Source organism: Varroa destructor, unplaced genomic scaffold (assembly GCF_002443255.2).
Source record: "Varroa destructor unplaced genomic scaffold, Vdes_3.0 BEIS01000006.1, whole genome shotgun sequence".
In the NCBI taxonomy this organism is placed as follows: domain Eukaryota; kingdom Metazoa; phylum Arthropoda; class Arachnida; order Mesostigmata; family Varroidae; genus Varroa; species Varroa destructor.
This window is the reverse complement of record NW_019211459.1, coordinates 11,399,430-11,426,945: the sequence shown is the minus strand read 5'-3', so window position 1 is coordinate 11,426,945 and position 27,516 is coordinate 11,399,430. Positions and strand designations below refer to the sequence as shown.

At 40.0% G+C, this 27,516-nt stretch overlaps 3 protein-coding genes across 8 annotated transcripts in view; 2 read left to right on the top strand and 1 right to left on the bottom strand.

The window, feature by feature from the left end:
• LOC111252596 (stearoyl-CoA desaturase 5-like) overlaps positions 1-5,028 on the top strand; it is a 34,970-nt gene extending 29,942 nt beyond the window's left edge. The window contains exons 11-14 of the mRNA XM_022810762.2: positions 78-192; positions 571-752; positions 1,019-1,088; positions 1,427-5,028. Coding sequence (XP_022666497.1) covers positions 78-192; positions 571-752; positions 1,019-1,088; positions 1,427-1,546 — 487 coding nt within the window. The 3' untranslated portion in view covers positions 1,547-5,028. The remainder of the gene's footprint in view (positions 1-77; positions 193-570; positions 753-1,018; positions 1,089-1,426) is intronic.
• Positions 4,873-19,115, bottom strand: LOC111253020 (uncharacterized). 6 transcript variants are annotated; one of them, XM_086992000.1, is made up of 4 exons: positions 18,549-19,115; positions 18,027-18,113; positions 17,596-17,793; positions 4,873-4,995 (listed from the first exon to the last, which is right to left on the bottom strand). In XM_086992000.1, the coding sequence occupies exons 1-3, from the start codon at positions 18,630-18,632 to the stop codon at positions 17,626-17,628; spliced, it is 339 nt and encodes a 112-aa protein (XP_086848126.1). In that variant the 5' UTR covers positions 18,633-19,115; the 3' UTR covers positions 4,873-4,995; positions 17,596-17,625. The 6 variants fall into 6 exon arrangements, 5 of the variants coding, with proteins under 5 accessions (XP_086848126.1, XP_086848125.1, XP_086848123.1 ...); XM_086991999.1 differs by lacking the exon at positions 4,873-4,995 and adding an exon at positions 14,045-15,702; XM_086991997.1 differs by lacking the exon at positions 4,873-4,995 and adding an exon at positions 15,716-16,169.
• On the top strand, positions 12,148-25,653 carry LOC111253019 (uncharacterized). Its single transcript, XM_022811807.2, has 12 exons — positions 12,148-13,123; positions 19,464-19,628; positions 20,025-20,146; positions 20,635-20,755; positions 21,128-21,213; positions 21,364-21,435; positions 21,544-21,703; positions 22,100-22,161; positions 22,461-22,575; positions 22,864-23,056; positions 23,368-23,547; positions 24,350-25,653. The coding sequence occupies exons 1-12, from the start codon at positions 12,868-12,870 to the stop codon at positions 24,429-24,431; spliced, it is 1,614 nt and encodes a 537-aa protein (XP_022667542.1). The 5' UTR covers positions 12,148-12,867; the 3' UTR covers positions 24,432-25,653.
• The last annotated feature ends 1,863 nt before the right edge of the window (positions 25,654-27,516 follow it).

Below are 27,516 nucleotides of genomic sequence, written 5' to 3'. Positions count from 1 at the left end.
TATTTTATTGCATCCCTTTATTTTGACTGGTACTATATGGATGTTGATCGCTGGTTACCTATTCGTGTCCAATGTAGACATTACGTTGTGCTGACCTTACTATTCGCTACCTTGATCCCCACGTGTCTGCCCGTATACTGCTGGGATGAGTCCATCTGGGTAGCATTCTACATCTGCACGATAATCCGTTTGGTAAGCGTCTTCAGACCGGTTCTAAATTCTTTCTTTCTTTTTTTCTTTTTAGATAGAATTCGTTTCTGCTTGACGCTGACGCCGTCGGCGGGATTCATATTGTTTTTTTCTCGCACGTAAAACTGTGACAGATTGACAAGCGCTATGTGGGAGGTTGCTTTCCAGACGACAACGCTGAACTGAGTGGATCGCGCTAACTGTTCTAATTAGTATCTAAGTTTATCTTACGATCCAGATTAGACCTGATCCTTAAATTCGGCTAGCAGCTTTAATAGGGATGGTTGTGATATGAAACAGCGAGTGTGTTTTTGTTTTCCTAAGACGTTCCGGCGTTAGAGAACCCTCTGTTTGTTTTATACAACAAATATACATTTGCAGGTCATTCAGCTCAATGTAACGTGGTCTGTCAATTCGTTCGCGCACTATTTTGGCGAAAAACCGTTCGATAACACGATTTGGCCAACAGAAACCAGATTTGTCGCCTTCGCTGCAGCCGGAGAAGGCTGGCATAACTACCATCATACGTTTCCACACGACTATGCTTGCTCTGAGCTGGGATGGTTCGTACGTTGTAGCCGTTACTCTGTTCCCACTGCGTTGTTACGAAGACAAATGCTCCGGGTCGTTGTTCATTAGAGACCCAATAGTTAGGCTTGATGCTAGCGTAAATACGCGTCGTTTCGTGCTAGAGAGATTGGAGCGATAGCTAACTTTGCTAGTATCGGACTTTCGTTCTTATTGCCATTGTTGTATCTTAATGAAACGAATGTAATGTAGATATGTTTCAATGCAGTGATAGCTCAAGCCTTACAATTTACTGTTACAGGTACCTAAACCCTACAAAACTGTTCATTGACTTTATGTGGCTAATAGGAATGGCCTATGATTGCAAACAGGTTTGTGGAATATTTTTTTGCCTATTTAGCATCGTTAGCACACAATTTTATTGTGCTTAAGTTTATCGTCGATTATTTCTGAGATAACCGGAATAAGTAAGAATTTGCCGCGACAAATCCAAGACTCGCCAGTGAACGCTATGAACAGGCATAAGCCTAAGCATACAATACAAGAACAATTTTATCTAATCCATTCGGTTCGAACATTTTCAACGGGCACGTTCCCATTGATAGTTGGCTGGCCACACGCGTACTTACAAGTTTTTCCGTCAACGGTATTAACGCGGAACTATTACTATTTGGTCATCTCATTCCGCGATACAACAACACATTTCTAGGTAACTCAGGAATCGATGGACAGTGTCAAGTTCCGTAGAGGCGATGGCACACGAAGGCCTGCGCATGCATCATGCGAACTTGCTTCAAAAGACGCGTCCGCCAGTAGCCATCAGTTCTGACACCTCGTAGCCATTGCAGGACGTATCGACTATACAAACAAGTAAACTGTTAAGTGTTGTTGCGAGAAAGTGTATTGTATATTTTGTAAGTACTGCTGAAAGAACAAAACGATATACGATTCTATAATAACTTTATATCTTGAACGTTACAATGTTACATGTCTAAACAACTGAGCCATTGTTGTTATTGTCATTATCGACATCCTTGCACGTGGAAGCGTCGTCTGCATGTATACAGAATTAGGTGTGTCTATACAACTTGCCGGTATTACGGTAACTGACCTTTAAGAATTGCATCCAAAAGTACGTAGACCTGATGAAAGGACAATTCAGTGTAAAGTGATTGAGTATTCTGGCGCTAACAACACGTAATGTTAACCAGTGCCATATATATATATATACACATATATATATATATATGTATATATATGTGTGTATATATATATATACGTATATGTATGTATGTATACTACATCACAGGCAAGCTTATCGTCTTTTTTGCTTTGATGTATGTCACAAAAGAGTGGACACGGCACAGATTAAATGTTCATTCGGTCACTGTTAAGTTTGGGCGTATATTGTCTTTAGGACGAAACGAAGACATGCCAAGGAGCACAATTTTCTATAGGCATTTACTTCCTAGAATAATTCAATTATCTAAAGGTTATACCCCTACGAAACATCGAGAAAAACGTTATCACTTACAAACAATGAGTATCTTTAATACAACTATGCTGTAGTGTATGTTACCGTTAAAAAAAACATGTGCTGTAGGTTTAGATCATGGCCTCCTTCTATACGCACCAAAGATCAAGAAACACATGCCGTCACAGATATGGTTGCAAGACACCACGTATATCATTTGTGATACTCGAATACGATATGGGACTTTATTGTTAGGGTAAAACGTTATTTCTACTTTGGGTAAAGTTTAGATTTAAAAAAAATGAGCCCTAAATATTCACACACCTGGTTGACTCAATTTCTACAAACGATTGTACAACGATACGATGAATATGGTATTTTGTTCATCTTCAGCTCGATTTTTTTATCAGAGCTGCAACCTAATGGCTTTAAGCTCTTCATCTAACCTATGCGGTTTAACGAATCGTACCCATAATCAAAAAGCAAAAAAAAAAAAGAAGACATTATCTTGGCGCTAGGTTTTCATGAAATTAAGCAGTTTCAGTGAACTCTCGAATGGTGCCTTACAAGCGAGAATTTAGACTGGCTTTACCCAGGACTGGATACTGGTGAAACAAACCTGCATGAATTTACTAGTGGGGTACAAAGTCGGTAATGTTTTACCAGGGAAACAAATCTTTGTTCAAATAGAATTGAAATGTTTCTGTTTTCCATTTAATAACCTCTAAAGTTGACTTCTTATCGGTTGGTTACGGCAGATCTGTGCGTGATAATGATGCTGTTATATATATATTCCCACACGTAACAATTAATTAATGAGGTAACGACTTACAGCGTTTTTGATGACCACCATGAGCTCGCGACGCATCATGGTGGACGTATTTAGGTATAGCGTATCTCTAATACAGAAACATTTATACGTGTGTACCTGGAAAACAAATGGATTAAAGTCTAGTCGTTGGCATGCTTGTTTGGGGAAGCAGGTATTCTAAGGATCACGTGCATTAGTACAGAGATCATCTATTGGTTAGGGTGTTTCTAATCTGATCTTGCTTTGCCTGTCTTCAATGGCGTAATGATACTCGGTACAACAATGCGAAGAATTCTTGCATAAAAAATTCTATACTTTTCATTTTGTTAAAAAAAAATGGATGGATAATGTTCTTTTTCTACCATAATTTGTTGGTTAGTGATTGATTCAATATAATACAATATTTATACATTAAATAATTTTCGAATCAATATATATATACATATATATATATATATATATATATATATAAAGTAATCAAGCGATGCGTAAGAACAATGCCGTGTTGATTCACCTTTCTAACCCAAAATACAGGATAAACTTATGTGAGTGAAGAAACTGAATAAAATTAAAAAGAAAACTAAGGATTTGTAAAAAAAAATACGCGTCTCTTTTTAGTTCGTCAGTAGGAAACGAGAGTTGGTAACTGCGGAAGGCAAGTTACTTGAAGTAAATCGGTCATTTATTTTTTCATTATTCATTATCTTGAATGTATCAATCTATAAAATATATACACTTCGTACACTCAACGAATTAACTGCTACAAAATAATACTGGTTGCGTAATTAGAAATGATATTTACCACGTTAAAAAGGCTCAAATGGAATCGGTTGCGGCAATGGACTCAAGTACGGTTTATGTAAATCTTGGACCTTCGTGGCCTAAGATAAGGCGTAAACCGTTGTATTAAACTGTCGGTTGAGGACATATGCTATTTTCCCTAACTTCGGTCCAGCAGCAAACGGAAAAATGGACGCCAATGTGTGTGGTTTTACGTTCACAGACTTACATTTGCTAGGAGCCCCAGTATCGGTCATAGAAGACAGAACCCTGAAAAGGGATTCAACTAATTTATTATTATTATTATTACTATTACTAATCCGCTAATTTGAGAGATTGAAGTTATTTTAGTTCGCCTGTTCTACTAAGTTAATACTGAGCCAGGGGATGGACGAATTCATTAGACGCCGCCAAGCGCATTGTTAAGATCACTGAAGATTGCCGTAAAGTATATAAAAAGAAAAAAGAATCTATGACGTTAGCAACGTCAGCAAGCAACGCTGTCACGAAAATACCAAAGCAGTTTATTAGAAATATTCGAATTGAGTAAAAGTCCATGTTTTTGCTTTATAGTCCATGGTAAACATAGTAATAACTGACAAAACCTCTAATTGGTCCAAAGGAATTGAAACTGTTTCAGTCAGCAAAATGAAGCTACGATCTGGTGCTCCATATATCAGCTTGTTGAAGATTTTTTGAAATTGTGCGACCGTAATTCGGGACGACAAAGCTAGATTGGAAACCGCTCATGTTGACTCGTGATGAGACATACTAACATCGAACGGATTTATTTTAAAGGGCATAACAATGTAAAAGAAACCTAATGAGATAGCTATAAACGGAAAGAGCCTGCCGGCCTATATTCCAGTTGGTATATTTGGTGCTCGATCCAAGTGAATTACGGCTAAATGCTCCTTAAATGCGAGGTCAAAGAGATAGTAATTGTTTTTTTCTTCAAGCTTTTTTCAAGTGTGGTACAATATTTTGCTTAGAAAATCGTGTTGGAATCGATGCATGCCGTTGGTCAGTGGAAAATTTAATACGCTTGAATAATATATAATGGAATTTATAATTATTATTTATTTGTTGCGTGGCTAGTAGTCAAATATAATAAAATTATTAAAGTATTTAAGATACGGTACTATGATCTATAATAACAAATATAATTTTGGGTCGACGATGCGAGTGTCTCAGAAACGAATATCCGTAAAACCTGTTGAAAGAAATAAATACGTAAGATAATTATCTCAGTTTGCATTCATTACCTTTTAGTCTAAGGTATTTTGTAATCCATCCCAATGAATTACGGCTAAATGTAGCTTTTCTTTTTCAACATGGGAATAGGCTTTGATTTATTATATTCTAGTATGACCATGTTTTACCTAAATATTAGTTATACGCCGCAAGTATTGATTAAGGTATATTCAAATTAAACAATCATAGCGTGTTGGAACAGTAAAAAAAATCTACAAATAGGAAAAAAGCAGGAATCTTACATGTTGCGTACCGTTTTTACTTTCACATGCGGAGCCCTCTAGAATGCAGTGCAAGGGGAAGATAGATATCATACGTTACGTTTTCCCTTCTCGTTCCCTTTATCAGAAGCCTCTATCAGAAAATGTGTCGAATCAATAGAATTATCTTCATCGACAGCGCCCACGTCCAGTAATTCGATTGCGTTAAAACTTGAAACACCCGGCTCCACAATCGAAACCACCTTAAAATCTGCAACACTAACCGCCGCCGTGGCAAGGCATGTCGTCACGGTCATGTTACAAACTTCTAACATGTCGCTTGGAAAGGCTACGTCCGATCTAAGCCATACGCGTGTAAAGCATATCCGGCATCCTTTGGAAAGCCTGCGTGACCAAGCGTGTCGTTAAGCCTCGCCTTCAGTCTCGGAATCACCGGTGTTTGCCCAGCAGAAAACTAAGCAAGAATGAAGTAAGGGCTTCTTTACAGAGAACTAATAAAATGATCTTCTTAGCCTGAGAAATTTCATTACCTGTTCAGTATGAACGCTCCTTTGACAGCATAGGTAACACTTATTCATGCGAAACGCCCCTGTCGGTCTTTATTATAAGTTTCTGCTTTGTCATTGTTAAGTTCATCACTCCATATGCTGCCTCTGTGATTATTACTAGCATTGACCAGAAGCGATCAGATCGACGATACTTAACTGAAGGTCACCAAGAGAAGTTCGAATCTTTGAAAGTTTTAAAAGCCGTCCGGCAACGTTCAAGGCGTAGCTGGCTATAATCAAAAGCGATAATGCCTCGTAACTCTGTCTTCGACAGAACTTCTGCCCTGAACTATGTGTAAGAGTGCTTTTTTTTAATGGATTAGCAAGGCAGAAGAGACATCTGACAAGGAGGTACGCTGCGGTTGCTAGGTGTTCGTTGTCGGCGCAGGTAGAGACGACAGAAATGTCGTTTATTGCTATGCACGTTGGCTATTCTACAAATGATCTAAAGGATAATGTGGTACAGCCTACGGATCTAAAGGACGCGTGCACTTTTCTATATTAGATGTAGCATCAAGCTGGTAAGACGCAACATGACTATTATACGCCAATACAACCTTATAGAATATTGCGAACTTGAAGATTCGAACTTATATCGAGATAATCGAAATGATCGCAAAGACAGAACCGTTACTGTGACCAGCAAATCAAAATGCATAATCATTTAACAAGACTCATAACTTTACTCTTCGTAAAGCCAACATAGACTCAAGTGTTATTTGCGACTGACGTGCATATGCCTAATCCTATGATCAGATGCAGAAAGGTACGAAGCTCGTAAGGTAAGTTCGATACGTTTGTACAGCCACTAACCGTAAGCTTATTATTTATACCCTGTAGTTCTCACGTATTAAACTTCACTTACGGAATGGCCGAAAAACCAATACAGGTTCCTTACGCTATTGATACGCTAATCAATCCTGCGTTTCCCGAACGCTGGCGACGTATGAACATTGACTTAAAAGGCCAAATATTTTATTCCATATACGATACGTGAAACAAATGCAGTCCGTCTACCTTATAATTATAGTTATCATAGCCCTCTACATTTTAGGAAAAAAATTGAAAATTAATAGCAGATAGAACGGCGTGCACGTTGGATAGTCTTACAAATCTAGCAGATGAATAGGAACAAGTTTAACTTCCTTTTTCTTCTAAATGACACAATTACGATGCGCAAGTTTAAATATGTGATATTCAAGTAATGGCTAAAATGTAGTGATTATTGTTGCTTAGCCGTTTCTTGCACTTACTTAAACGATTTGTTTCGTTAACGACAGTTTCAGATTAGAGTTCATATTACCTCGTCAGATTTAACAAACAGTGTTTTTTCTCGTTTTTCCTTTACTATGCTCCCAATTTATATCCAATTGGGATTATTATATCCAACCCAATTATATCAGCCCAATTATATCCAACCTAACGACCCCTTTTTACCTACTCTAGGACTAGCTCCTGAGCTCGTTAATTCTGTCATTAGTAACCTTGATGGAAAAAAGCATGTTGTTGAAAATGCTACTCAGCTATCGGCTTCGACCCTGAACATGATGAAAAAATACACTGATAAAATTGAAAAAACGCAGCAAAAATTCCCTACAATTAAAACGGTCGGTTTCTTAGGGTCCGACACACTCCCAAGGTGGATTTTTGTGCTTGTTTTTCAACAAAAAGCTCCTAAAGGGTCACTAAGCGCATTGATAAGTCAGTCCCTTTCCTCTGTACTGTGGCCTATAGGTAATAGAACAACAATGTATCCCGCTCTGGTAAGCCATCGGTAAACGTCAGATATACGCTAGCCTGTCGAATAAACTCGTACTACAATAAATTTATCAACGGTTCGTGGCAACTAGTGGGAATAGAACAGGGTGAGCATGTTTGTTCGATGGAAGAGAAACGCTGCGTCGAGCTAACACACCGCCGGACAAGACGATGCTATCACTTTACTACACTGTAACAAAATAACCGACAAATTTTATAGACGGACTGGATCAGCGCAGAGTCTAGTTTATTTCTAGTCTATGCTTGTTGTCTTTATCTGTGGCTTAACTGTGAAAGTTCCTATTATATATATATATATATCAATGGAAATATTGCTGTTGTTATGAGTCATTGGAAAGACGACGTATTTGCCGACGGACAGCACTCCCTGCTGACTCACTGTTTTCCTTATAATTTGGCCTCGTTGAATGTAACGTAGGTGCCTGTAACTTCTAAAGCGCATTCCGCCGAAGTTCCTTTCGCCACTGTTGGCATTTTACATGCCTAAATACTACGCCAACTCGTAATACCGATTACCATAACTTTCGACATTTCTTATTTACCATACGAACAATATGCTCTAGCAGGTATAGTTAATGTATAGAGAAAATGTTAGCCCGCGAAAATTCTAACCACAATCACTAGATTGAAACGGATTAAAGTAGACTGGGTGACTATTGCTTGAAGAAATGATCTTCACCCTTTTATTATAATACAACCTTTATGGCGACTAACCAAAGTGTTTTATATGTACCTTTTCGTGATGGCGCTGTATTTCACTATTTAACAATGCTAGCAGTTGCTTAGATATTATTATACATAGTATAACCGGGTCAAGTGGCTGCCAGCTTACATTTGAACACAACTTCGTTTATATATATATATATATATATACCTACACGTAGCTTTCCCTCAAATGCCCCATATTGGATTTAGAATCCATTGCGTTACCTATTGAAACTAGTCACTTGAAATTTTTATGCCGCGACAACTGTATTGTAGAGGATTCCCTACTACATTGATGTAATCTTTCCGTTGACCTTCTTGTTCATTTAACGTAATTTGTTTGTAATAAAAACATACATTTCGATGAAATGATTTACACATGACAACAAAGACATGGTTAATAAACATGGTTTTTCCTTCTTCGAATATTTGGTAATTGAAATTTTTGAAAATGTCTAAAACTTCCAAGTGTTAGTAATTTCAAAAATGCCATCTCTAAATTAGTAGTAATTGAGAATGAATAAACATATAGATACCCACTGAGATCGTCACAGAAAATCTACCGGACCTAAACGTTCGAACTAACATTAGGCCAAATATACAGGACCTGAAAAAGGGCCATCAGATTCCCAAAAGCGAAAAAGTTAAGAGAGAAATATTAGTCTATGTCTACGTTTTTATAGGCGGTAGATAATCTTATCTTCAAATCGGCCTCTAATATTTGCACAAATGTTATGGCCTGCTTTTTTTGATCAATTTTTTATTTTTATATCTAATATTTCTTCCGTTTTTCTTTGGCGTTATGCAAATTTTCTTGCCATTTTTTAGTGAGCCATCTCGTGATCGAAATAGACTATCGACTTAACAAGTTTATAATTTGGACCACTTTTTTCTGCTATTATTAAATTAAGGTTCTGCCCTAAAAACCGCTGGCATTGCTCAAGAATAGTGGATGAGCATATGTTAATTAAAAAAAAAAAAAAAAAAAAGAAAGAAAAAAAAACAGTAATATGTATGTATCTGTGCATAGGCAAACTCCTACTCTTACTTAGAGGTACAGGACTATTATTATACTGCATTCGAGCACATCCGCTGAATAAAATCTCCGCTTGAAATGCTTGAAAAATGAATGCTATCTCTATCAACGGGGACCGATACTTACTAATTTCACCGTAACTTACTTATCTCATTCAAGTTATTGTACCTACTGATACTTCATGTGAACCTAGCTCAACTGTATCCAGTCATGCTGGTTTTGTGCAAATAAACGCAGATGTTCAATAGTGTTTCGACGATGCAATGTTTGACTACGATGTATAAAAGGTTAAATATGTAAATTTTTACAAAAAAAAAGGTCAAATTTGTCGCTACGAATGGGTTAAGTGTTAATTCTAACGCAGTTTTCTTACGAATAAATAGAAGGCTTATAGAATATAGAAGACAAAATTATAATGTTTATATCAACCACAAATGGGGTCTATACCAAATGTCCTTTACACTGTAAATGGCTATTGAGATGGAAATCGATGCTCTTTGAATTAGTGTTGGAGTATAATTTCGATTGGAGCTGTTATTTTGTGGTAGTTTGTTTAAAGTTTTTAAGAACTATTTACATAATCGTGTGCAACATGGAACCAGCTCAAGCCGATATATATATAATGGCTGCAAGCTATCTTCCAAGCCAACCTTTTTAATAACACACTACCATGTAATACGACATTAAGAGACGAATTGCGTTGTCGACACTCTTCGGTCTGTTTTTGTTGTCAACTGTCTCTTCCAAGAAGATGTTTCTTTTCCAAAATGAACTTTGCATAGAGGTGCGGATCTGTTGTCAATAAACTTCCACCCATTCAAAGATGGACCTTAGGTTTTTCGATAACGCTACAAATTTCTAACCGGCCCATCAGTCAGTCCTCTTCTCCCCAGACATACCATAGATTATAGGCAGCACGTCACAGCGCGGGCGCTTTTCAGAATTTCCCACCACGAAAATGTCTTGTCGCCCCGCCACATCGTTTGCGTCATGACGGCCAACGTAGCCCGACTGCTGGTACCGGTGCGATTATTATCATTGTTTGCTGCCTTTCTGGAAACTCTACTACGTCATCTTAGCTCTGAAAACACAGTTTTGTGGCCGGCGACCAGACGGACCATTGAAGCGGCTCAACTGACTGCACTATGCTAGAAAAAGGCTCAATAGTTCAATTCATCTTTCAGGCTCGCCCAGCTGGGTCTATTTCCCTGTCTCGATGTTTGGTTCGCTTTTCGACTCGCGTTTTGCTGTCGTATGGCGGTTTTGGGCCGCTGTGGTCATTGATACTAGCATTACGCGTGCCAGAACGATTTGTAATGGCTTGTCATCAAAACGGTTTCATCAACGAGCACGAATTTAATCATTACGCCGTCTTCATGTTTGAATTCCTTCGCCTGTCTTCATCTCGATGTTTCAACCAAATTCGTAATCGTATCTATGCGGTGAATATTTATAGCTCTGCACTGCATTCGGGCATTCTTCGAACAACCAACAGTTCCCGCGTAGATCTCCCCACTGCTCTGTAGCATTAGAAATTTCCTGCTCTGCAGCTGGGCATACATCCAGCTTCTTGTAAACAGAGTCTCCCACCTAACCATATTGTCAGGTAGTTGGATTTTTTTTACAGAGGCTACAACATTGCCAAATTCATTAGCCACGACTACTTACCACCATCGAGAAATGTAGATGGCGAACATGAAGATCAACAGAGCAAACGGGAAAAAGCAAAAACTCATAAGTTGTCCTTTACAGGCATCGTAGTAACTTTCCGTTTCTCCGTGTTAAACCTCTCGTCTTGAATCTTGCCTACTATACAGACGTATAAATAGCACTCTGTGTAGCCTCGTAACGTTAAGGTCTTTCTCATCCTCAGTGTCTTTTGCTATCTATATCCATCGCTTCTCTAGTATCTACTAACCTTAATCACGTTTATCTTTCACTGGCCTTCCCAAGTTCTTGCTTTGTCTATTTTAAAGTAGTCGATTGCTTTTTGCTGGGTAAAGTGTTGGAAGACGTTCGTCAGAGATGCATCAGACGCAACCCTGCTATTTACTAGACACTAGAATTGGCGGCTATCTGGTTGTTGATTCTCTGACACCGGCTCTTGATGGTGCCTCAACCCTCTTCCACTACCTCCTACCCCCGCCTTAATCGTCGCGGTCGTCGTACAAACAATATAACATCCACGTAGACAACAGATATCACTTTACTCTCCTGCGTTCTCTTTCCCCGGCTGTTATTTTCACATTCAGTTATAACGGCGCCAGGATAAACGAAATAGCTGGGGCTCATCACAATTCCGCATCAAAAAAAATAGAAACTAAGCATCATGGCAATTTTAGGTTGAACGGGATCGACCCCCTCCCCCCCCACACTCCCCACTCCAAAAGGTTTAGAAATCACCACAGCGACTTTCACTGAAAAAGCCAAGCGCAAGCAAGCGGCAATATCAATGGGTAAATGCATGCGGTGGTGGCGGCTGTTGTTTGAGACGTATACACAGTTCGTAGCCTAAACGAAGGGGTGGGGTGGGGTGGGGTGGGGTGAAACGGAACGGAACACAGTTGGAAGAAGGACGCACCAGTCCACAGGACCGCCCACATGGGCAGCAGTAGGAAGGGCGCAAAGAATAGGAAGGCTGGAACAAGACGATTCTCTTGGACGAGGCCTCCCGACAGTCAACTCGCCGTTGCGAGAGCTCGCTTGTCTCTTCCCACCCTTCTCGATTAGCAACCCTCGACTGGCAGCCATTCTCTCAACTGAATCTCGCTACCGCTCCCCCTCGTGGCGTTCGTCCAGCACGAGATCTGGTCTATCTGTCCTTTCAATCAAACGCGCTCTAGCAGCATCAGTGAACCACCACTGCGACTAACACCGACACCAGCGACGTTAAGAACTCAGCATAGTTTGATAGGTTTGTGGAGAAGCCGCGAAAGAGCAGGAATAGGGTCGCGCCTGCGACCAAGGCACAGAATAGCAAATAACCTAAGGTCTTTTTTCTCCATCCCTCTCGCCCACAGAGTAGCGACGTCCTGCAACAGAGCGGTCCGTCTCAACTTTCCTCCGTTGCTCTTTATTGTCATTATCGGTAGAGTTAGCAACATCGACGCGGGCGACATCAGCGGTTGCGGGGAGACGCGGTGAGAACATCAAGCATGAACCGTTAGAAAAAGGCCCGCCAGAGTCCACAGTGTGTCAGTGATCTTGATGGAAGCGGTCGCACAGTGATCGTCGGACTTTTGGTGACGGTGACTAGGAGCTAATGTAACACAGTGATACATTCGTACTGGCGCGTGAGGTTGTCCTGAGATGAGAGTGGGTCCGCTCGGCAGAAAACGGGCAGACGGCGAACGGTGCTGAACAGTGAGATAGGATAATGGTACTTTGAAGTTAGAGATAGAAAAGAAAACAAGCAAAAAAAAAAAAAAGACAGGAAATCTTCGTGCTTTGTGTACTTCTGTAGCCACGTTGGTCTCTCGCATATTATTTACTCTGTGGCAGTTATAAATAGAACGTTCTGAAAAGCATCATAACAAAAGAAAATGTCTCCTGTAGCCAGCGTAATGTTGGCCATATTAGCGTTGAGCTTAAAAGCAGCGCGTGGTGCACCTGAGTGCGTTTCATTAAAAGCGTTGATAGAGGTCAAAGAACAGCTGACTGATGAACTGCAGGCCACGGCCCAACAGTTAGTACCAATGGCCATCATTCTAGAAAGAATCGAAACGAGACTTGAAATGATCAGTAGCAGGCCCGTTGTCATACCCACGCAACAACAACAGTCAACGGGACTATCAAATGGTGAGTTCTGCATTAGACTAGTATAGTGAAATGATGCAGCGTACTTGAGTAGCAACGTAATAGACATGTTGTGTAACGATAGCGTGTATACAGATGGATCAGTTCTGCATAGACGCACCCATAGACGCAACATGACCTAATTGATAAACACTTGCCAATGTGAGTCAAACAGGACCCAAGACGAGCCTATTGAGCGTCAAGGAAATATTTCGATCTGTAATGCACAGAATACATTTCGACACAGTTGCAACACATTGAACTTAATTATATTGTAAGTAAGAAATAACTTCGGCGTGCTTTGTGTTTCCGCAATATGTTTACCTTGCCGAAGCACATATTAGTTAGAGCTGCTGCCGTCATGACCCAGTGACGCTTGAGTACATACACAGCTCATCTATAAAGCTCGCGCATAGAACCCATGTCGAGAAGAAATTGGCGCCGGTGAAAAGTATCCATATAAAAGTTAAAAACGATGTCGACAGCCCAGCATCTTCGCAACTTATAAACTTAAAAACTGTCATTGCTTGTCTTGACATCGAAATTGTGTTGTATCAAAGGGTTCACACATGCGTCATACCTTAATGAAATATACAATGTGTGATTAAGTGACTAAAACCTAATAACTATCTAACCCCTAAATCGATAATAGGGTCCCTATGAATGGCGAAGTGTGTAAGTGCACAACTTCTTGAAATCAGACATTGCCTAAGGATCGCTACTTCTAGACTCCCCTATATGTTCATATGTTCATGTTACAATGTATATTATGATAAAGTAAGTTATCATGATTTGCGCCGTCCGCATCTTGAGACAGAATCGACTGTTCTTCTCATGGGCTGAATCTGATTTACGATACCTCTATTCAAAGCAATATTGAGAAGCTGTACTGTTACGAAGATTCGCAAAAAAAAAACAATATGGTAACTTATGACATAACGTTCCTTTAATTGATCATTTAAGTTTCCTGACGCTGTCCGGCCTGCGGACTCGTCCCAATGTTTTCGTTTAATGAAGGCGTTGTTCGTAATTTCCTTGTAACGAGAAACTAACGTGCAAGTTATATGTAATTGCGTCGGGACTCAATTTCTCCTTCCGGTTGCTGGGTTTTCACGCTAATCGGGTCGTTCTTGTCCTGCCTAATGCAATTAAACAATGAATTCTAATAAACATGAATGCCAACAATTTCTATATGGCTGTCGGTCCGCAAATTAGATCTAATTAATCTGCTGTGTACGAATTAGATAGAGCAAACAAGACAGGTTACACGGTCTATTCATCGTTGAACGCTTGAAGACACTGGGGCGCATTAACAGTTTCTGCGTTCATTGGCAAATATGCACTGATCAGCTGACTACCGCTGCTTGATTAAAGGCCTACTAGCAGTCCGATCTCGCGGCCATAGGATCAGCTCATCCGCTAAAGCGTCGGATACACACATCTCGCATCTGTCGTGTCGACAACGTTCCCTGCCTATACCCTTGACTTTAAATTAGGCTATTCTGGGATACACTCTCATTCACGTGAATTGCATTTAGTCCTTTAAAACGGTTATGGCGTTTTGCAAAGATGGATCACTTTCGATATGCTGTGGTCGATTTCCTGTTAGTCATTCCATTCAAGGAATAGAGCAGACGTCGTAATTGTCCAAAATTAGCTGTCACTGGGAATTGCACTCCAGGTAAAAGCGTACTGCCATGAAGGTTTGATCAGCTAGCTTGCATGCGTCACAATTACGGGTATGTAGCGAAACGCGGTTCCGGCGATCATGCATGTTTAGCACCAACGTTACCGTCACTGCCTCTTTCAAGGAGCTTCAACAGCAAAGAACGATCACACTACCATTGCCTCTCACTGCATCTGCGCCTTATCTGTCTAATATAAGAATAAATCATGTCGTCGTCGTCCATTCAACGCCACTCAATCAACTTTCTCATAAGCCTTTTAGGCCACTCTAGGTCCTTGTTTTTCGTTGCTAACTATTGCTTCTTAGCTATTTCTGCTGCTGCTGCTGCTGCTGTTGCTGTTGCTGCTGCTGCTGCTGCTGCGCTGACGCTATATACCGTATCTGAGTCCAAAGTGCCCGAGTGCTCTACATAGACATCTGTGTACCACATGGTGACGCGCCGGCCAACAACCTACGATATGACTGTACAAAGCGAGAGAAATCCTTTGTTGAGGTCATTCTGATCGTTGCAACGGCTACGATGCATTCGGCTGGAGCCAGTCTCGAGCAATAAGAGCATAGGAATGATCTCTCCTCAACGGCACGATTACTGCACATATGACGTTACGAGACGAGGTGCATAGCTGTTGGCCCCATCATGCGTTTACTCTTAACACCTCATCTTTAAGTGCACATGCTCGTTCACATATACACTTTCCTGCACCACAGATTCATGTCACCCCTGTATATATAGTATAGCATTGATTCTACGTCTGCTCTCATCTCAGTTTCGCCAATCTGTTTGCTTTAAAGGTTCGTTGAGCTCTAAGTCCATTGAAAACACTAGCCAGTAACTTCAGCACGAAACTCCGCATAATCTAGAAAAACTTACTTTGTCCTACTAGTCGGGAAGCACCTGTGATTCAAATAGAACTGGTAAACACAGCTGTTTATTATGATAATTATAATTTTTGAAAATGAAAAGGAAGACATTTTTTTAGCTCGTTTAATTTTTAACCCAAAGAGCATTCTTTTGCTTCTTCAACTGGGACCAAATCATTGTTCAGTCAGGCGTAACCTGTTGATCTACTTTGCGAAAACGAGTCGTGACTGCTCTCGCTTCTGCTGCTATAACCAATGCAAGCACGAGTGACAAAAGCGTCACGCAATCTGTCTGCAATGATTCAATATCTATTGACTCCTTTCAAATAAAACCCAATGAATCTCCGCTGAATTGGGTATACGGGAGTAATATATCGAGGAGGTGAGGACTGCCACGTTCCCCACATGTTTCTTGAGGGAGACGAATGTGGAAGTTGAAAATGTGCTGGGCATCCCCGCTGCGCAGTACCTAGAGGAGCGTAATCAACCACGCCTGGATCCCTGTAACAGGAATACGAGTATGGGTATAGTGCGAACGAACACCGAATGTTAGGTCTTTAACAAGCAGAAATTCTGACCGTTCTATAAATACAACGCGTATACTGTAGTCTTTTACATGTTTGTCGCACTGCTTCGTTCGTTTTCATCGGAATATGGCCAAACGGGGCTGGGCAGGTTTGAGCGGGCACTTCTCTTGGGGAAGACTGTACACCTGGAATCAATATTTAAAGGCGGCTTTTCCGTCGAAAGATCTGATTCGAATTTGGCCAGTTATCTTCAGAGCAACGCGGCGTCTTTCTTTCAAATACGGAACCTTCTCCGGGGAGAGAGAGGTTTCCTCTGGCTAGATTTCGTTTATAGGTTACAGTTACTGTTCTCTAGGGCCAGCGAAACGCACCAAGAATTAGTAAATTTCTGCGTGAAAAGTTGCCACCACAAACCGTCTACATGTTGCGGATCTACTAGGAAATTCGTTCGCTTCGAACAGAATACTGATCCCTATCTAAATTTACCTCTCAGTTTGATTGTTGTGAGTCCTTCGTGTTTAACGATTTTGAGGTTCTATATATATCTCGAATTTCCCATGTTTTATATCGTATCTGTGAAAACTTTACTTTAAACAAGGTAGTTTCTCAAAGAAGACAGCTTATAATATAATTTACTGACTTAATTTTTCACCATTAACACGCTTTGCGCACCGCCCATTTTCGAGGCGCGCGCTTTAGAACAGTGATCATTGAATAAAACATTTTTCGTCTCTGCGGGCCGATTGGTCAGACGGACGATCTAGACTGAGTCCGTGAGCAAATGTCTCATCCTCCGTGCGTATCTACCACCAAGAAACTTTTAACCCCATTTGATAATTCTAGTGCCGTACGTCCGTGTTTTTTTCCTGCGCACATTGAGATCAGCAGTTTGGGGCTGGAAGGAACACGTTGCCTTCTTGTTGTTGCCGCTTCGTTTTGCATGTTTTTTAAACCTTCGTGGAGAAAGGGTTAACCTTACGCTCTCTTCTCGTATAATTCGAAAGCTTCTTTCGAGATACTGACCCGTTTGCCGAGCAGATGTGTCACATAAGTGTAACAGGGCTATCAACAAGCCCATAGCATGTATACATAGCCACGAAGTGTGATATTCGTTAAGAATCATATTGGCCGTCCAGACGATTTATTCCCGAAAATCATAGCGTCGGGAACTGAGCGTCGGGCTGGTAGTAAAGTGATTGATGATGATGATAATGCACGATTATTATAATGCATGAGATTTGCACTAAGGTACAAAATCATTTATTTGGCAACTACGAACGATTTTGCTAAGGTCCGTCAGAAGAAGATAGCAGCCCTAAGTTGGTAAATACGGCCTCACCAAACACCTCTTTGTACTCGATCGAACTACACTTGCCCCATGTGCTTATTAGGATACTTACGCTAGAGTCCCGATGTAGTGCATACAGTTATTACCGAACGGAAAAAGCGGATTGGCTGAAATCGGCTCGAAATTGACCGTCCTTTGCCAACAACAACAGCAGTAACACTGTGTAGAGAGTATCGGCCCTTGCGGTAGTTTCGATAGCTGCTGCGGCGCAGGCCGCGGCACTTTTTTCTTGCGACGTGGCATCGGCCGCCTGAAAGGCGGACGCTTAGCTTAATTAACTCGGAAAAATTCATCCATCTTCGTTATCTTGACTTCTACACGAGAGACCTCTCGCTGCTCACGGCGAGTGTCCTCTAACGCTTAAACAAAGATAGTATATTAATTTTTAGGAGAAATATTCACTGGGGCGTTATTATTGGGCGCGTGCCGGCTATAGGAACACATGGTCCGCCACCACTTGTGGACAAATATAATAAAGCTTACCTTTTGAGATATGGGAGGGCTAGATATTGCGCGAACGATAGCCTCACTGGTTTTTTTTAGCGCGGCAGAACTGATGTTCGGTCCGTACTGAGGGAAGGTAGCCACGCACAAAGAATATAGTATACCGGAATAATTGCTTCATATAACGCCAGAGAAGCTGAACGTTTATGCTTGATTCGCTTAAGATTGGGTAGTCATGGTCTCCTAACTCATATTATTCGATCTGTCAGCACAAATGTTGCCCTTCTATACACTATTGGCTTTATTGCCAAGTGGAAATATTCTGACGCAGACTTTTGCTCGTCATACTCTAATAGATCATATTATGCGACAAATCACAAGAAAGATGAGACTCTTGAATCTCACAGAAGAGTGGAGCCATCTTTCATACTAAAGACAATGGCCAGCCTTCCTGCAAGTACTAGTTTTCTTGTCATCCTAATTACAAATAGCTCCCGTTTAACCTTGGGACGGGACTTTTCCTGTTTGAATTAGTTGTAGCAAAAGAAAGGATCAACGCACCAATTTGCAGTATAGCCCGATAGCGACTAAGCCATAAACGAATGAAACATGTTCCAAATGATTATCACCGTCTGGTCCATTCATCGTTCGCTGCGATCGACTTGTGGGACATAGGGCCTAATCGTGGCGAACGTTATGCATGTAAATCAGGCAAATATGTGATATTTTATACGCAGTCCTTCTAGGAAATAGCAATTCGAAACTGTCCCATAGTTAGACCGCGCGAGTTCTTCCTTGTGTTATCTCTTCTAGATTACGGCTCAGCAACGATACCGAGACAAATAAACTAGTAGAGGATGCCTGCTATCGCTCACCGATGATAAAAAAATAACGAACGGCTGCACCTGCATGAGGTCCAGCAAGATGCCGTATCACATGTGTAGACGTCCAGCGCCAACTAGTGTTTCGCCTTTATATGAACAGCACTCGTGTCCGACGATAGGCAAACCGCTCAGTTCAAACGTGCATAGAAAAAAATTGGGATTCCGCGGTCACTGTGGAGCATAGCTGTTATGGATTAAGTCCGTTCATTTAACGCACGTAAATTCCGCAAAAAACGGAAGTTGGTCCACTGCCTATTGTAGGTAGTGTAGAAGCTTTCCGAAAAGCGGTCCCTCTATTTTCAAGGTCTTCGACGGTAAATCCTGTTTGTTCTACGTTGATTTTCTATTGTTGTGATGTTTTGAAGGGTACTCGTGCATTCAATGAAGGCATATTGTATGGTCTACACTTTCCTGGTTTCCATTCTGATAGTAGCAAAAGCGCTTGACAAAATACTATATCTAGGATGCGGCAATCTTTTACAAAGAAACTTTACATACAAATCCAGTTATTAAGTCAGTTACGACACACGTAATTTAAGTGAGCGAATTTTCAAGCTTTTATTCATTGCGGTTTGACGTTTACTGTTTTCAGACGTATTTGATAATAGGTTACGAAGTCTTGAAGGCTCGGTATCAGCCCTACAACGGAAGTTCGACGAGAAGCTAGATCAGTCTCTTGATCGAGTTGTCTCTGTTGAAAACAAGCGCGAGGAACAAGAGCGCATCTTCACCGATATTCTAAAGAAAATCCTCAACAGTGAGTCATAGTTTCCCCTATCTATCATATCTCGGTTTCTTCTCGTGAACGACTTGGTGCCCCTAGCAGTAGACTTAGTAGCATTGATCCAGAAGGTTTAGATATGACATTATCTGTTCTACGACACAACCTCTGTAGTATGATTTCTGGCGTGCATGGTTCTAAGATTATTTCCTACAATAAATGTACCGTACGACTCGTCAATGGAACAGAATCAATGCTGCCTTGTTAAATAACGTATAATTAATACTAATTAGCAAAAATACGTGCTGGTAGATGTTGAAAGGTTCTCGTTATTTCTGAAGTAGTTCGTTGATGCTTGTTAGATCGCTGATGTAAATATGAGAGAAAAATAATGCGGACGCGTTTGTTCTGGCGTTTCTTATCATTATGTAGCTGTAAACACGGTATATGAACGACTGCATACGAGCTCCGGTGAGAACAAAGGACGTTCGAGTAGTATCGCTACTTCGGGCAATCGAAGCCCGCCCAATACACAGCAGTTCCTCTTCCTTCAGGTGACGAATGCCACAATTGAAACTTACAACAGTCGTTCCATAAGCAAAGTTAAAACTTGTAAGACCAATATTTGCAGCTTTAACTAGAACTAATCATAGCTAGTTGTTTCCAATTTATTACAATGCAACTTACTATTATCGTCAAATGATAAGTTCTATTTGATTCTACAACAGTATACGCTCAGACTGTATGTATCTACGGAGAGATCAATTTTGTTGTTATGAAGTAAAATATACGAAAAAATACGAGCCACAGTCATAACTTCTTTTAATAATAATTACAGTTTATTACTATTCAAGTATTAAAATGCTACTAAAGTAGTATTTTAAATAACAGACGATACCAAAGAAGCGCCAAATCGTTACCTAAATTTCAACCGAGACATATAACCTAGCCATATAACTAGACATATCTAGGCAAAGGATAATACACGACCAATGCAATTTTTTTCTAACGAGTCGCTAATTTGAAAATTTCATTTGTTTAGGACTCAATGGAATCCCTCAGTCGTGAGTTCAAAGAGAAACTCGACGTTTTACAGGAGAGGTTAAGTGACTCGATCAACGAAGTTACCATGATGACCCGGTTAGCTTCTGAAAAAGTTTCCTGTAAGTTATCTAAACTATAGGCAGTCTTCTATAATCCTTTAGTGAGTCAAAATTCTTTCTAAGTTGCATTAGCTTCTCTGTAATGTTTTTGATCTCTTCAAGCACAAACCTTACCATTCTCTGAGCTTTCGACATCGGCACCCAACCTCAACGTCCGACCTAGTTGCTAAGTAAGTTAGTAATTAAGACAGTACTTACACTAAAGGGAAAGTCGAAACACACAAAACAGAGAATGGAAGAACAGTATTTAATAAATAAATAAAACTTCGCAGTCGTGTTCGGTTTAAATACATCTATATACATTTTGTTTTAATTTTCTTATTTTCAATCATTCGTTGAAATAAATATAATCCTCGATGATGCGGAACGAAGACATCTCGGAGAACATGATTCTGACCGAGGATATGCAACGCATGGGGGAAAATAATCCACGAATTGTTGAAAATGACATGTCGAAGGTAAGTCAGCTTATTCCTTTATCTAGGGAAATCAATAAACAATCTCCCCTATAGAAGTTTGATAGCTGAACATGTTTGCAGAAATAAGCTACGATAATCTCATGCTGCTTTAATATCCCGCTTGCGTCTTCGTATAATGAACGATTCTAGGTTATAGAGGAGGTGCGCGACGGATTCAAACGCTGTACCCGGGCTGTAGTAAATGCTCCACCGATGGCCCAGGTTAGACTGTCTTTATTATCTCACATATTTTTTGCGTTTATCACAAAAGCAGCTCGTCGTGCAATCCTAATTCGTTGTGTTCTTCTCACCAACGAAACGATTTTCCAGGTGCTATTACAGTCTTCAAGCTCGTCGAATATGGTAGCAACGCAGCTCCCCCGTTCTACACCTATTCCTGAATTATCATTTTTCGTTGGGCCCAAACGAGACGACTGCAAAATGTCAAGCAGCGTTACGGTTCCCCACAACTGCGACCAGCTCAGACAAGGTTCGTTACCGCAAAACCTACTTTTTAAAAATGAGCTTTCTTGGGTTTATAATCATGTCAAGTGTAATCAAATTTTCTGCACTAGGAAACGGCTTGGGGGTTTCACCCCCATCCCCATCCCCCCCATACACTTCACCACATTAAATGCATAGAATTCACGACTGGGCATGAATCAGGCAATTTTGTTGCCAATTACACTTACCGCTCTCCAAAGCCATTCTTTTCTTAATACTTCTAATGAGACACACACTCGAGACAGAGACTCGAATAGTCCGTTACTTTTAATTTTTTCATTATTTGTCATAATTAAAAGGTATTTTTACAAAAGCAATTGTTCAGCAACCCGCAACTATTATATAGTACTGTATTAATAGAAATTATTCGACTTACTTATAGCCGGCGCTAACTGTGATGGTCCCTACATTGTCTATGATGCGCAGGGAAAGAAACCTATGAAAGTGAGTAAAAACAATTATTTGTCAAGCAAGACAAACCCGCATCTAGTCTAAATCATTTAGGTTAAAAGTAATGAAATTATTGGGTGTGTAACAAAATCGGGCTTAAACGATGCATCATACGCGACTAGGTTAATAAGAGCCCAATTGCAAAATAACAAATTAGTTTATCCGAAATCGTTCTCTTTGCGGGTTATTTTCTTTCATTTTATGTTCTATTTTAATACTGTTTATCATCATAAGGATGCCTCTAGTTTGCTGTCTTGCACCTAAACTATAGAAACGTCTGGGTGTTTCCGTAGGTGATGTGTGACATGACAGGAGGTGGATGGACCCTGGTGCTTCGCCGTGGCCCAAAGGGCAATGCCCAACCTCTCTCATTCGATCGTAGCTGGGCTTCTTATAAATATGGCTTCGGTAAGTGCAGAAAGCAGGGGCATTCTTTAGTGGCCCCTTCGCAGATCTATACACTAGCTAGGGGTTTTAGTTTTTATACTATTAGGTTCGGAGGTAGATGAATATCTCGATGCCCGACCGGATTTGAATCAGAAACCTCCTGGCCTCTTTAAGCCTTCAGCTCTGCTGCCTGTTCCAATCCACGCGTTTATAGAGGACATATCGTTCTAGTAAGAGCGCTACATAGAAGAGGCAGTGTGTTGAATTGAAGTAGATATTTATAAATATTATTCCATTTTATATAAATAGGTAACATCCAGGACGAGTTCTACTTCGGCAACGAATACATTCACAAGCTAACTGAGACACCAAAAATGCTCCGGGTTGAGCTGGAGTCATTTGACGGTGACAGGATAATACTCGACTACGAAAATTTCGTTGTAGAGAACGAAAATGACAACTACCGCATGCGTGTTGGCCGGTATCTTGGAAACAACACAAGGTACCGTTTACCAAGTGTTTCATACTATGGCGGCGCTTAATGTCCTTTTGATGAATCCGAAATCATATATAAGCATCCTTCATGCTGCAATCGCTAGGTTGACTACGAAAGAACCACATAAGGTGTAGTTTAAGTTCAAAATCGGTTGTAGAGTACTAACTTCCTTGGAATCTGCCATCCAGCAGTTTAAGAGAATGCTTAATAGCAGTGAAACTCAAAATGTCTTTAGGTCTATTGTGAAAGCGTAGGTACTGAGAGGTTTCAGTGATTCACAGAAGCAGGAAAGAGGAATAATGCTGTAAATATTTCAGAGTGGGCAATGCGTTCAGACGACATAACGACAAACAGTTCTCTACTGCTGATAAGGTTTCGGGCCCGCGTCACTGCCCCGTTGATCACAGGGCGGGTCATTGGTGGCATTCATGCTACAGTGTTCTTCTAACCGGAGAGTACGCTACGCCCTCTACCGGAACGACGAAAAATGGCATTAGGTGTGTGGCACAAACAGGATCCTTTTGTTGCATTTGGAACTACATGAAAATTCTACGGCAGCGTTTACTTCAAATTTGGCTTCTCAGCGGCGGTTTTTATTAACTGCTTGTTCTTTTCTAATTTCGTTCGCTGATAGCCGAGGCTTATACGTTAGTGGGAACCTCTTTATTCGTCCCTCACAATTTCCTCGTTGTGCCTCTCATAGCTTTAGTCGTATCGTGAGGTTCTACTTGGAGTTCGGCTCTCGAAGTAAATAAAGGCGATCCTCAAAATGCCAAGTGTTCGGCATTTTAACTAACAAATAGCAGATTTAAGATTTAAGCAAAAGAATGATATAAAACGAAAAAATGAAAAGTAGTTCATCATGGTAAATCATAAGTATGAAAATAAGTTGTTGCAAGTTAAAGATAAACATAAAATATTGAAACCGTCTGCTCGAACGTTTCGCAAATTTATATGCAATACATAGCAATCACCTAGCTTTCCAACGGTATGAAACAGTTAGTTATCAGTGCAGTATAAAGTGACGAGAATTTAATGATGCTACGAATGATTTTTCCTCTCTAAACATAATTGAACATTACCGAAGCTCTTTTAAAGAAGTTTAATCTATTAAACTCACCGTGTTGCTAGGTGGTTTCGTGACGAGCGTCTCTACCCGCCAGCGATTTTTCTTCAGCGATGAACCACTAGCGTTTTTTTTTTTATCCGCATTCAATAGTTATTTTTTCTCATGGATCTATAGTGATAACACTCTTTCAATAATTGCTCATTACTTTCGTCCCCATTTAATTGTTTCAGGTGGTCGACTTGGAAAGCTGAGCCTCTTAAGGCTGTCGTGCTCAAGATCCGAGAGATGCATCGAACACAAAAACTATCTTAAGACAACACATATTCATGGTTTGACGAATATCCTTCAAGCTTTAAGGAAAAACTTATCGATTTGATATTTGAAGGGAAGTTCTACACACACACGTAGACGCCACAGCTGGATCCACTATATTGTACTAACAATATTTGTGCTCCTTATTAGAAAGTACACTTTGATAATAAACGCTCCTAACGGGCTCGAGCAACAGGGCTATAAATATTCAACTATGCTAGGTATGATTTGAGACCCTCCAGCAAAAGCACTTTGAACAAGCTTTTGTATGTTTCAATGTACGGCAAAAAAATACCACTTATATTATGCATGTAGACACAGGGTCCACACTGGAAAACTTAGCTGATCCTATAGGACAAACGGTTTATCTCCATTGGGTACAACGGCATTCGAATTATCATCTACATTTACAGAAGATACACGATGTGAGGTAACTTCAGTTTAGAAAATTGTATGAGTTAAGAACGATTGAGGTTGTGTATTTCTGAAGGACTAAACCGGCGTATAAATTCTGTAGCAGAGAAAAGCTTGAATTAGGCCATCGTCACTGACAAAAACACTTGACGATCTTCGATGGTGGCCGAAGACAAAATGAAAAATGCTCATTTTGCTATTAGAATCATACTTACGAGAGGTTAGGTTAGGATATATTTCACTTTATTACACAATGGCGAACGCATTGAATACTGATAGTCGATATTATGATATGACTATAAGAAATGCACATTTGTGTGCAGTACCAGATGTTATTCAATGATCCCGTATTGCCGCTTTTGTATATACATAAAGAAACAAGCAGGGTCACATGCTACTCGTACATGAAGCCGCATACCAGGTCGGTGCAACAACAAGTACTTCAACGATACCTTTATTTGCTTAGAAATTCATCGAAACAAGTATAGAAAGTACATAGGCAGGACGCCAGCAGTAGAATCTTGCCAATAGAACATTAGCATTCATCTTTCGAAACTATATATGTACACGTTTTAAAAAGTAAAAAAAAAAAAATTGTAGACATATATAATACAATTATGAAATGAGCCTTTCCTCTTAACTGGCACATACTATGGATATATGTCGTTCGGACAAGCAGACGGCATTTGTCCGGAGAGTACAAACCGTTCTTTTTTACCAATTTAGATACCGTGTTTGCCAAGAAGATATATAAGTTATTTTCAATAAACAGTATGTGTGTCCCACATTTAAATAAAAAATTACCAAACTGTCTTGTTCTTGTGTATATGTATATATAAATATATATTTGAAAGATAGTTGTGCCGCTATTTCCTTAAATACTTTCGTTGATTCCGGCCTTCTTACTGAACCTTTCTATATACAATTAAGAATTATATGTTCTATACCTACTTTATTTCCCTTTTGCACAAAACCTAGGATTATTTTGGTCGTACACCCAAATCACAAGGACCCTGTAAGTATCAAGGCTTTCCCGATGGGTTTACTTGGTTCGAAGGTGGGACATTGTACTTGGAGGCCAGTACTTTGCACCGCTAAATAAGTTCCTGGATGGTAAACAACTCTTCAATTAGCTGAGGAAGCAGGCTATTAGCTTTATTTTGTCTTTATAAAATGTTATCAAAAATGTTTTTAAGTTTCAAGTTTAAAAGTTTAGACGCGCCATAGACTAGCTGAAGCGTACAAAATCTCATTTACCTTCAACATTTAGACCGGCATCGAACAAACATATTTCTACAGAAAGTCGTTGCGGATAAGAATCGACGTCTCCTCATCCACATGAGACAGGGAAAAGAGCTGGCAGCTGCGAGATAGATACCTAAATCCAAAACTAAATCGGATCTTCATTCCAAAAAGCCGTAATTTGCGCTTAAGAAAACTGCAAAGGTCCTCTATACTGTGAATTACCTAAGAAAAAGCAGACGATCAACATGAATATCTATATGGCCTAGTTGCATTTATCGAATATAAGAGCCTCGATAGACAACGCGAAGCCATCTATCTCCAGGACAACCCTACGCTACAAATGGCAAAGGTCGTTGAAATGGGCTTATATAAGCTTGGGCGAGCAAGTTTTTGCGACCAGCGTACTCTCTAGCAACGCAAGCCGATTCTGATCCAGGCCGATCTTTTCTGACCACTGGAAAGTTGAATTCGAAATTGTACGTTTGGTAGTGTAGAAAGCTGCTTTTCACCAACAGATCTGAAGATTGTTGGTAACCAGGAATAAATAAATGGGTCGGGAAATCGTCTGGCGACAAATACAGAACGATCAATTTGTTGCAAGTAAAACAACCATATTTATGTCCCATCCTGATACATACCTATAATCAACAACCAGATGTAGAACAGACTTGGCGTAACAAGTAAACTCTGAACCCCTACACACAGAAAAGTGCATACTAAAAAGCCCATATATTTATGGGATAGCCTGATCAAGCATAAGCTATAGTCTGCGTATCAGGCATACCACGAAAGCGTTCAAAACAGAATTCATCAACAAAGTTTCAAAACACCCAAGGACGATCTTTCCTTATTCGTAGTCTTCCTTTTTTTTTTTTTTTAAATAAAGACCCGAAAATAACAAGAGAACTATGACGAAAGACTGCCTAGACTTGCTCACTTCACATACATTATAACTATGAAAAAGAAAATGCCTTAGGTTATCATTAACCTTTAGTGACTTTATTCGCATTGGCTATAGACTCAGTTTGAACCTAGATAAAAATCACAATCAACGATATTTCACAAAAGACAAGAAAAGGAAATAAACGGAACAGTAAGATAAACTAACACAGCTAAACTCATTTCCATTATCATCTCTCTTTTCATTACATGTATATATATATATATATATATTTTATTTATATATTAGCTACAGTAATAATAAAGTACTCTTTTTTCTTTAGTCTCTTCTCATCGCCATATATATATATATATATATATATATATATATATATATATATATATATATTCTTTATATATCATTTGCAGTTTCTGTATTCTGTGTGTGCAGATGTGGCGCCACCCCGAGCGCGCCTTGTCCGCTGCAGCTTCGCCAGAACTTCGAATGTCCACAATGAACAGTCGAGAACAGCAGTCTTCTGATCGA